We start from the raw sequence: 12,490 nt of genomic DNA on the forward strand, positions 1-12,490 counted from the left end.
TGTTAAATTGAGAATTACCGACTTTATTTAGGGACTATTTGTAGAAGATTAAAGACTAATTAAGAAACTAAAGAAGAAATAAAATAATTTCAGCTCTCTCCTCTGGTGCGAAAGAAGATTCGATGCCGCCAGATGCTGCGAAGAGACACACGATGCCACCTCAGCCAGCACCCAGACCTACAATCACGGACAAGGTACAATTCCTAAATCATAATAATCAAGATTTTATTATAAATTAAATTTAGTTTTTACCGATAAAAATAACTAAATTTTAAATGTAAGTTATTTAAGAGTATTGCTATCTTCTCTACGTACAGTACCGAAAAGTATGGTAATATCGAAGAAACCATATATTGTTGTTGTTTATTAATTTACGAAATTTTTTGATATTTTAAATAAAAAAAATATAAGTTTTTTTTAAATAGTGTCGTAGACGATTGAATCATAATACATTGTAATCGTGCATGTTTCATTTACACATAAAGTTAACTCTTTTGATGTACTAAAACTTAAAACAAAACATTTGTTTTTGATGTTTATTTATTTATCTTAACAGTTAACTAATATGATAGTTAATGGGATTAAATTATCTTAATTAAGAACGTTTAAGAGGTAAAAGGCATATATACTATCAATAGTAAATATTAACAAGTCAATTGTTATATTGCCTCAACGATTCCGTTGTTAGATCTCCAGCTATTAATCTTAGAAAGAAAATAAACGCGTTAAGCATTGCCCTTACGCAAAGAAATCGATGTCTATCAGATAATAAAAAAGAACTGTCATTCTTGAATGAGGAGTTACCGCCAACGCATCCGTGAGCCATTTGGCATTGAGTGTCCATGGGCGGCGATATCACTTAACATCAGGTGAGCCTTCTAGAGCCCGTTTGCCCCCTGTTCTATTAAAATATGAGGTTCATTGTATGTTTTTGAATAATGATATGCAATTGAATTTCTAGTTATGGGAATTTTTGTATATGAGAATCATGAAAGTCGACAATTTATTCTCGAAATTACTAATTAAGTAAATATACAACTTAATGAATTATTCAAAGACAGGCTTGAAAATTAATTCTACCGAGAAGGCATGTACAAAAGCTATATACTTTAAATAAGACAGTTAAACTAAATAATAGTATGGTGTCGAAATAATTTGGGCATTATATTATGTACATCAAAAGAGTAATTAAATACGGGACGCAGCTCCGACGGCGTTCCGGCGGTACTGTCAGCGCATCATCAGCGAGCTCTCTCGAGGGAGAATACTTTGCGGACAGAGGGGACAAGGTTCCATACATACATACATACATTCATGTAGATAGCGTAGTATTTAAAAAGAAAGGTGACTCTAAAATGGAACATGAAATTTTGTATTTATGAGTCATCTTTTTTGAACAATTTTAGAATTTACAGACTACCCCCGGAGTGTAGAGTTTTTTAAGTTGTTCTGTGGGTATTTATTATTATGTTATTATTTGTTTCTATTTATTCGTTATATACATTCATCTTTTAATTTTATTCAAAAATATCTTTTATAGTCTTTAAAAATATTTGTGGTTTAAAAACGTCTTATAAAGATTTGGTAGGGTTGTCAGTCTTATCCACACAATTGAATGTTTTAAGGACGAAATATATCGAATATTTTGAGTTTAACGTTTTATTTTGCACTTTTATTTATATAAATTTTAAGTAGTGTTTCTTATTATTTGTGTTTTGTGTGCTTTTTAGTTAGAATAATGCACTTAGTACCACAACAAAATGAGTTGTTTAAGAAAACATATCTATAATTTTAGAGTGGCTTTATTCTTTAAATATCGTTAGAGCTAATAAAAGAGCGTATAGGGAAAGGTTTTAAAATTTGCCTAAAAGAATCTGAAACAACAGTTCTTATGAATTTTATATCGTACATATATTAGTTAGTAATTATTGTTTTAAATTAAGTTAAGCTTGAAAAGTAAGCAAATTTTTTAGCAGATTTTTCTAGATATAAAATTTGCACCTCTATTTTCCAATAGATATACGATTAAATTCCTTAAATTAATATCTTGTCTAGTAAAATTACCATAAATTGGATAATTACGCGCTACACTAATTTGTATGGAATTGGCTACGTACAATTGCTGAGCTCTTGTTAACGTCTTTCCTATAAATGGCTTGAACTTCTCCTACGGAGTCAATACGTACATATTTATTTATAAATGTTTTATTGTTAATTCCAGAAACCGCCGCCGGGTGCCGTTAAGGTGATGCCAACAGCGCCACCAGATAAAAAAGAAGAAAAGAAATTAGAATCGAAGAAACCAGCTGAAAATGGTAAGTTTGTTTTGGTGATTCCGTCAGTGTTTGGATAGTTTTCTGAAAATACAAAATAATTGCCATGCTTATGCCTATTTTTGACGTGACAACGTCTTATAATTCGATGGAGGCGGCTGTACGCACAAGAACATTACGCAGGCGGCGTTACCTCTGTTCAATTTAAGGCTTGAAGTGCAAGCGAGAGCGCGGAACGAGCGACAAAGAGGCACAATCGGCTGCGTTCGTTCGTTAAAAATTGACATAATTGTATTTAAGAGTACAAATGAATGTAACTTGATCCATTTAATTGAGATTTCCATTTATTCCATCTCTATATATATCCATATATAATATCTATCAAACAAATAAAAAAAAATTTTCTTTGGAAAAAATGCAACCATTCCATCAGTATTTTCTTATGACTTAGGTCACGTTCCACTATCGTCAGTAAACCGACTTTACAGACGTTTTTTTACAAATAATCTTTGCTACTTTCATTTACTTGAATAATTAAGAGATGATATATTTATTTTATTTGATATTTCAGGTACAGATACCACCAGCGACCCCGGTATTGCGAATAATCTGGAAACTACGCCGAAAAAGAAGGTAATTACAATTGTGTTACACGAAATACTTGTTTTATACATTTGAATGGTAGATTCACATTTCAAAACGCGAAATAGATATTTGTGGTGATTTCAAATGTTGTAAATATTCTTGTTATTGTGCAAAGCATGGACGCATACATTGTTTAGTTTGCACTTGTTTGTAGAACAACACGAAGCAGTTATTTTTTATTTAATAATTTTTGTTTTTTTGTTTCTCCTCAACCTCATTCCTTACCAAACAGGGAGGATTTGGCTTATTCGCTAAAAAGGAAAAATCACCCAAAGAGGAGAAGTCCCCGAAAGAAAAGTCACCCAAAATCAAAGAGAAATCTCCTAAAGAAAAGTCTCCAAAAGACAAAGATAAGAAAATTAAAGATCCTAAAGCAAAGATTGCTGTACTTGATACGTCCAACGATAGCTCCAACCTTGATAGTTCAGTCGATAAGAGTCCAAGGAAAGAAGATAAGCCGAGCTTTACTAAGCCATACGAGTATACTGACACAGAGAAAAGTCCAACGCGTAAACCGTTTATTCAAGGAGCATTTAGTTATGAAAGGGAACCAATATCCGATGAGAAACAGAGGGGTTTGGATGACAGTCAAAGCCCAGGCACAAGTAAAGCAGGGTTAGCATTCAATTATGCACCAGGAGAAGACAAGAGGGTCGCAGAGAGTGCAGAGAAACGTAAAACACCAGAGGATCCCAGTAAATTAAAGACTCCCGGTTTGGATTACGTAGAATCTGCGGGTCTTAAAGAAACAGCTAAGAAACCGAAGTCTAACGTTATTGATCCGACTCTAGCTCTGCTAGAAGCGGAAAGAGCTCAACATGAAGTACCAGTTGCGGCCGCAGTCCCTGTTTCGGCTGCCAAGCTTGACAATGAAATTCAGGTTGTAATTATAACTGGTAGGTATAACGCCAAGACAAAAAAACTTGATGACGCTAATGGTACTGTTCTGGTAACTAAAGGTACAATAAATAAAGCCACAGGCAAAATAACAACTGAAAGCGAAGTAATTAATATGAAATCGGGTCAAGTAACTTTTACGGATCCTGCCACCGGCAAGCAAGAGGTCAAGAACGGCCACGTAGATTCAAAGACAGGACATATTCTATTTACTTCAGGTGTTATTGATCCTAAAACAGGAAAGATGGATCCTACATTAGCCCAACAGTATTGTTTCGTAGAAAAGGCCGATGATAAAGTAGGTTCTAAACCCGGCAGAGAAGTTGACTTAGTCGTGATCACTGGAAAATATGACGGAAAACACAAAAAACTCGACGCAAGTCATGGACACGTAGAGGTTTCTAAAGCTATTATTTCGCCTGATGGCAGTGTAACTTCTAACTATGGTATTATTGATACAAGGACTGGAAAGATCGATTATAAAGATCCGAAGACAGGAAAACAAGATCCGAAACAGGCATATGTTGATCACAAAACTGGAAATCTGCTCGTTACCACGGGTATATTAGATCCCAAGTCAGGCAAAGTGGATTCATCTCTTGGCCAACAATTCAGCATTGTTGAAAAAGACGCAACAAAAGCAAATAGAGAAGTAAGACTTGTCGTCATCACAAGCAAGTATGATTTGAAGAGTAAGAAGCTTGATCCTTCATTTGCTCATGTTGATTCCATTAAAGGTGTCCTCAGTGGTGCTGATGGTAAAATATATACGGAATATGGTGTCATTGATCCTAGGACCGGTAACATACAGGTGACCGATCCAAAAACCGGTAACCAAGAATTAAAACAAGCGCAGGTTGACCCTAAAACAGGTAATATCCTTTTATTATCTGGGGTCGTTGATCCTAGAACAGGCAAATTAGATACTTCATTGGGACAACAGTACAGTATCGTAGACAAACCCATAAGCACCTTTGCTACAATTCCTGGACGAGAAGTGCAAGTAGTTGCCATTACGGGTAAATACGACAGCAAGGCCAAGAAATTGGAAAATCCTAATGGTTTTATTGAAACATCTCAAGCTATAATTAGCGACAAAGATGGAAAAGTGCACACTAACTTTGGAGTGCTAGATCCTAATTCTGGTAAAATCTATGTAACGGATCCTAAAACTGGCAAACGTGACTCAAAGCAAGCTACGATTGATGCAAAAACTGGTAGTCTTATTCTAACATCTGGTGTTATAGATCCAAAAACTGGCAAAACGGACTCTTCGTTAGCGCAACAATTAACTGTTGTGGACAAAGATGCTCCTAAAGGAATACCAGAGCGATACATGAATTTAGTAATCATTACATCGAAGTATGATCCTAAAACTAAGAAACTTGATCTCACGAATGCTAACGTTGATACAGTAGTAGGAAAACTAGGTGATGATGACAAAGTATACACTGATATCGGAGTTATTGATCCTGCTACTGGTCAAATAACCACAACTGATCCAGTTACAGGTAAACAGGAAATTAAAAAAACTGTTCTCGATTCTAAAACGGGTAATATGTTGCTCACTTCAGGCGTCATTGATCCCAACACTAAATTAGTTGATCCTACGCTAGGACAACAATATACACTTGTGAGTAAACCGAAAGATACTTTTGGATCTGTACCAGGCAAAGAAATACAACTGGTTGTAATAACAAGCAAATATGATCCTAAATATAAGAGATTGGACACACCTAACGGGCACGTCGAAACATCCCGAGGTATTATTGCTGCTGATGGCAGAATTCATAGTAACTTTGGGGTTATTGATCCGAAGACTGGTAAAATTGAACAAACGGATCCTTTAACAGGAAACTTAGAGGTTAGAAATGCTGTAGCTGATCCTAAAACAGGAAATCTTATATTAACTGGTAGTGTAGTGGATCCAAAATCTGGTAAGGTTGATACATCGCTTGCCCAACAATTCAGTATCGTTGATAAAGACATTAAACCGATAGAAAGAGAAATCCACCTTGTTATTATAACTACGAAATATGATCCACGGACGAAGAAAATCGATCCAACTCAAGCACAAATTGACACAATTTCAGGAACTGTCGGTGCTGATGGTAAAATACATACAGAAACATGCATTATCGACCCTGCTTCTGGTGAAATAACAATCAAAGATCTCAAGTCAGGCAAACAAGAAATAAAGAAAGCTCAGCTCGACCCGGCCACCGGACATATGCTAATAACCAGTAATGTAGTTGACCCTAAGACGGGTAAAATTGATCCTAGCTTAGCACAACAATATAGTATTGTGAACAAACCTGTTGTACAGCACACAAAGCCTCCATCAAAGGGTGAAATAAGAATAGTCATTGTTACAAATAGGTTTGATCCAAAAACAAAATCTGTGGATGCTGGTTCCGGAACAATAGATGCTTCTAAAGGTTTTGTAAGTGTTGAAGATGGAAAAATACATACAGATTTCGGTATCATTGATCCGAAATCAGGGCAAATTTTATACAGAGATCCTGTAACTGGCAAGCAAGACCTGAAGAAGGCGGAAGTCGATCCTAAAACGGGAACTATTACAGTTACAACGTCTGTTATTGATCCCAAAACGGGTAAAGTAGATCCTACATATGCTCAACAATATACGATTATCGATAAACACAATATTTTGGGTAAAGCAACGCCAGTATCTCAAAGGGGTAGTGTTTCTCCACCAAGGCAGATTCCAACTCCTGTTAAAACACCCACCACTACTCCAGTGCAAACTCCTCTACAGTCTCCTGTTCGTCCATCTGCGCCAGTAATCAATCAATATCAAAAGGCGTCGCCTGTTCAAGGAGTCGCTCCGACCAAACCTACGACAGCGCCACCGGCACCACCTAAAAAGAAGATTGTAAAAATCATGGTAATATTTACAAGAGTTGACCCAAAGACAAAGAAACCAGATTTCTTTAATGCCGAGGTGGAACATTTAACTGGAGTTCTCGATCCCAATGGCTTAATTGAAACTAAATACGGTGTAATTGATTCAAACAAAGGTAGTATAATTGTTACAGATACCTCTGGGCAAAAACAAACTAAAGACGGAACAATTCTTTCAGAAACAGGACAAATTTTCATAAATTCTGGTGCCATAGATCCTAAAACTGGTAAAATTGATCCCAACCTTGGAATGATCCTAAGTGTTGCTAAACAAGATGACCCTGTTGTTGACATTACAACTATAACTGGACCTTACGATCCGAAAACGGGTAAAGTTAAAATTGATGAAGGAATTGTAGAGCACACTAAAGGTAAAGTTGATGCTGAAACTGGCAACATCTCCACTAAGTATGGTGTTATCGATCCATCAAATGGAGTCATCTTTGTATCCGATACAACTGGATCGCAAGACGCAAAATCTATAGCTATAGATGAAAATAATGGACAAATAACTATTGTTGGAGTGTTTGATCCTAAAACTGGTAAGGTTAATCCAAACCACGCACAGTTACTTGTTGTTGGTAGCCATATTGATCCAGTGGTTGAAGTTACCTCATTTGTCGGTAAACTTGATACTAAAAAAGGTGTCATTGAACCCAAGAACTCTCTTATTGAAAGCAGTACAGGTCAGATCAATCCTGATAATAATATTATTAATACGAAATATGGACAAATAGATCTGGTTAAAGGAACTGTAACTTATAACGATCCTAAGACTGGTAAATTCGAAAGTAAAGAGCTTAAAGTTGACCCTCTCACTGGACAATTCTTGCTTCGAACAGGACAACTCAATCCTAAATCTGGCAAGCCCGATAAAGACATCGGCAGGTTGATGTGTCTTAGAATCATCCAAACTAAAGTCGACCCTATTACTGGTAAACAAATCGTTTCGAACGATCCTAAAAACGTTAAGGTTGACCCGAAAACTAACCAGATTTGGATAGCTGGACCTAAAGACCCAATAACTGGCGAAACTCTGTATACAGCTGGTCAAATTGACCCCAACACCGGCTATATTATTACTATCTATGGTCGATTAGACCCTAAAACAGGCACCATCTCTCGAGCAACAGATGTTGAGAAATCCCTCATCAAAGTCGACCCAGTTAATGGTCAGGTTTATACTGCTACTGGTGATGTCGATGACAATAACGAACCTTTATACTCTGCCTCACAAGTTGATCCTGGAACTGGCGAAATTTACACTAAGTTAGGTAAAATCGATCCTAGAACAGGTAAACTGATAATCGTCAAAATCTTTATTATTACTCAAAAGGATGACAAGGGCAGAGTCAAGGAAGTCGATCCGAAAGAATGCACCATCGATGAAACAACTGGTAGAATCATCACAACGAAGACTGTTTACGTATATCAGATTATTGATCCAATCACAGGAGAAACAATTGATGTCGATCCCGACGACCCAAGGCTGAAGGGAGCTAGAACAACTGTCACTCAAACTATGACCCTATCTGGCAAGATTGACCCTGTCACTGGAAGAATAAAGACGGAATACGGAGACATTGACCCAGACACGGGTGATATTGACCCGAGCACCGCAGTCCGAGATCCCGTTACCGGCCAATTGATACTTCACTACTCGCAAATTGACCCATCGCATTTCGAAGACAAGAGTGGAAACTACACGATCGAGAAGGAAACGCAAGACCTTCCTGCAAATATCGACATACAGACAGTGAACACGCACAAATTCTCTACCTTTGGCAAAGACGAAAGTCCCGCTCGCGGTGACGAGCCCAAGACATTCACTGAATACACGACAAGCGAGCACATACGACACCAAGGCTACGTGTCATCCTCGACCCCAATCTCCTCTAAGATCCCGATTTCACAGCGCTCCAAAAAGACTCCAACACCACCTGTTGTCGTCAAGACAACTACCAAACAGCTTCTAACGAAGAATGAGGACGGCGTCACGCATAACGTCGAACAAGAGGTGGAGAATCTTGGCACGGGCGAAGTGACATTCTCGACTCACACAAACAAGGTTCGTGTTTAGATTTATTCAGCCTAACGGGCATACGAGACGCCATTTTTTTTTCCTAATTTTGTGTTCAACTTTTATTTAACTCGCTTTAGTGTTAGCTAGTTGTATATAGTAAGCATGCTAGTCTAACATTTAGGCGGACAACATTGAGTCGATGGAGGGGCGAAGTCCTTACGTGACGGCGCGCGCCGTGACCACAAGGACGGCTATGACCCATCATGACCTGGACACCAAGGCGAAAACCCAGCAGATGGAAGAAAAAACCGTTGCTCATACGCTGACATCGTCAGCCACTCGCCAGGAACAGCGAGTAGTGACGCAGCAAGTCAAAACCACTGTTACTACGGGCGATCAGGTATACCTTTGGCAAATCATTCCCATTAGCACGTTTTGTTAATTTCAATTTTTGTTCGCTTTTATATGGCAGCTTTTGATTGCGCTGTGCTTATGTTGACGATATTATCAAAATTTGAATCTAAACAAAAATTAAAAATTAAAAAAGCAGTCATATAATGCACGTATTATGTTCTAATTTTATTTTTCTCTTCTTTCCAAATCCTTGGCCGACCATAACTCGCATGGTGTGAACATCGCATTTGTCCTAAATCGACGCCATCTTAAACGAAAACCTTGGATTGTGTTAATTTATTACATTTACTTAAAAAAATACTAAAATGTTCACTCTGGGTCAAAACAAATACTTTCTGTTAAAACGTACTTATACCTTTACCATGTCGGTACCTCATATCATAAATGCACAATCATATGAACTGAACACCCATGACAATGAACCACCATGCCATAACCACGGATCATGATAACAGTTGACTAGACACGGCTCTGAATCATCTCTGAGTAGCGGCGACTCAGGCACTCCCATAGACTTCGATGGCGGAGAAGGACATTACTATGTGACGGTATGTATACTAACGAAAAACATTGTTTCAGGTTTCTAATACTCATTAGTATTAAGAACTTATAGTTTATACTAGGAAAAATATCATTTTAGTCACATTTAATGGAAATATAAACGATCTACTAGAGTCGAAAGAGAGAGAACTATTGTGGGTTTTAAGAAATTGTACTGCTAGTAATATAGTTATGTTGGTACATAAAATATTAAAAGTATATTATGTGAATAATTGTAATGTAATGAAATAACAATTATATTGATAACATAAAATATGTTTATTATGGAACTTATGTTCCATAATATAAGATACAGGTATCACTTATTCCACGTCATTAAATTTGAATCTGTAGGCATCCCTACTCATCGGCCAAGAAGGTGTAGGTCGAGAGAAAAAATCGGCATAAAAACTCTCGGTACTCTGTTTGCTATCATCAAACAACACGAAGAAGTAGCCTGTCTAGCACTAGTCCTAGACCCTTTTATCAACTAGATAATATTACTTTGGATAACTGCCACATTGGTTCTCTTTCCGCGGGACTGGCGTTGTCAAATTATGTTATTAGGGCGACTATCAACAGTCGAGGTGCGATTTTCATCGGTTGATACTATTCTTAAACTGGGATATTTTATGAAATTCGTTTTAGTTTAGGTAATAAGATGTCGATTGTCCTTGAGACAATATCGATTTCATACTGTTTGTAATTTAAAGCAGGTATTATGTCCAGATTTGAAGGTAAAGTTTCATGTTTTGTGTGCATGAAGTCGGCATGACGAGCATGTGATTTAGAATGTGTGTGTGGTCAAGTACACCTTGATACAGAGTAGAAATTGTCTTAGACAATACACCTTAATGTTGTGCGTTAATTACGAATTACTATTACAGGTAGGTTATAAAAGTATGTTATAATTACAAAGCATTATTTAAATAGCAAGAATATTCAGCCATTTTTTGATAGCTTTAATTGGATATAATTATTGTAAAATTGTTTAGTAGTTTATCGTTAATGACATAATGTATATTTGTATATTCCTCACAATCAGAACATTTCCTTAGCCGCGTATATGAATATATATATGTATTATTAAAATATTTATATTAATACATCGTCGAGACACAATACATTTTATTTTATTACACACAATTTCGTTTAATTTTTATTAGTGATTGTTAAAATTAATTTTACAATATATTGCTTTATATCTAGAGAATTGGTTTCATGACAGCTATACAATTCAATATATTACAGATGAAATTCTCAGTATCATAAAACACATATTTTTATATCCGGTAGTATTCTGTTGTTTATTATTAATTATTATAATTTTAGGAGCCTGGCGTTTACCGCACTACCACAACCTCAACGGCGATGGGCAATGCTCCCTTCGGTAGCATGGTGCAAAGCGCTACCACCAAGGTAGGAAGTAGGCCTATTTTTTTTATAGAACAGGAGCCAAACGAGCAGAAGGCTCATCTGATGTTAAATGATACCGCCGATCACTAAATGCCAGGGGACTTGCGAGCCCCCGACTTTTAAGAATAGGGAAGCAGTTGGGTTACCACTAGTATTCATCAATGGCAGAACCTATAAAAAGTACATGAATTGGACAGATTTATCTCGATCGATCGATAAAGATTTTATATCTTTATTTTTTATTTTATTTATTAATGTAGGTTATAAAAGATCAGGTTAAAAATGTTTTACCAGGATATTTTTTAGTGTGTTTTAATTTCCGGGAATTAAGTTCTACCCAACGTACACAAGATACATCCAAGATTATGTAGGAAGTGTTTCAGTACCTGCCAAGTCCTGGGCAAACCAAATTTTAGGTTTCATTTTCTACTATAAAGTGATTCCTGATGGATGTGTCGTACATTGATAAAGTTCCTTAGGTTATTTTACCATTCAAATTTATCGGATGTTCAATACATACACACATACGCGTGATTTGTAGCCACGTCATCATTTCTAAGCAATTTAGTTTGAAATAACATCCATAAATCTTTTGAATTTCGCTATTACGGCCCCAGTATCGTTGGACCTCTTTAAATCATCAACAGATGTTTCCTTGGCAACGATATAATCATGGTGGTCGTATTACAGAGCAGCGTAGGCCCGCAAGTGACGTCTTTCTCGCAAAGCCCTGAGCCAACTGAAGAAGAAAATGCTGAACAACTGGCGGGCGAAGAAGTGGTCTCCTCGCAAACTATCAGTTCCAAGACGCGTACCGTTGAGACTATTACTGTGAGTATTTCCGTGTGACTAAATTTTAATGAAAAAATATTTTTATGAATAATTTTAAAAGTAAGTTAATAGGGTTTACTTACTTAAAAAAAACAAAATTATAATAAAATAAATTTTATTCCAGTACAAGACAGAGCGTAATGGAGTAGTGGAGACGCGAGTGGAACAGAAGATCACTATACAATCTGATGGCGATCCTATTGATCACGATAGGGCATTGGCTGAGGCTATTCAGGTAAACAATTTACTAAATATTCTGCTTTGTTTGTATTATCTGTGTTCAATGTAATCAGTTTTCGGATTTGAAAATTTTGAATTGAATGAAATTTGATTATAAGTGTAGGGTCCCTTCTTTTCTGACTTCCAATAGCGATCCGACACCGATACCTATCTTATCGACTTTTACTTAATTTTATGCAGAAGTTAATTAGGCACCTCGCTGTAATGACGTCATAGTGATGTACTAATTGTATAAAAAAATCAAGTAATCTTTAAGGCCCCTCGATACTTGCGATAGTAGGTATCT

At 36.6% G+C, this 12,490-nt stretch overlaps 1 protein-coding gene across 4 annotated transcripts in view; it reads left to right on the plus strand.

The window, feature by feature from the left end:
- LOC110996338 (protein 4.1 homolog) overlaps nt 1-12,490 on the plus strand; it is a 53,233-nt gene that overhangs the window by 38,786 nt on the left and 1,957 nt on the right. For 2 of the 4 annotated variants that reach the window (XM_022263957.2, XM_022263960.2), the window contains 9 exons: nt 94-194; nt 2,222-2,315; nt 2,845-2,906; nt 3,151-8,808; nt 8,945-9,163; nt 9,633-9,725; nt 11,050-11,136; nt 11,824-11,964; nt 12,089-12,199. In XM_022263957.2, the coding sequence (XP_022119649.2) occupies nt 94-194; nt 2,222-2,315; nt 2,845-2,906; nt 3,151-8,808; nt 8,945-9,163; nt 9,633-9,725; nt 11,050-11,136; nt 11,824-11,964; nt 12,089-12,199 (6,566 nt within the window). The remainder of the gene's footprint in view (nt 1-93; nt 195-2,221; nt 2,316-2,844; nt 2,907-3,150; nt 8,809-8,944; nt 9,164-9,632; nt 9,726-11,049; nt 11,137-11,823; nt 11,965-12,088; nt 12,200-12,490) is intronic. The other 2 variants (XM_022263958.2, XM_022263959.2) reach the window with 2 other exon arrangements.

The sequence above is a fragment of the Pieris rapae genome, chromosome 5 (genome assembly GCF_905147795.1).
Source record: "Pieris rapae chromosome 5, ilPieRapa1.1, whole genome shotgun sequence".
Lineage (NCBI taxonomy): Eukaryota > Metazoa > Arthropoda > Insecta > Lepidoptera > Pieridae > Pieris > Pieris rapae.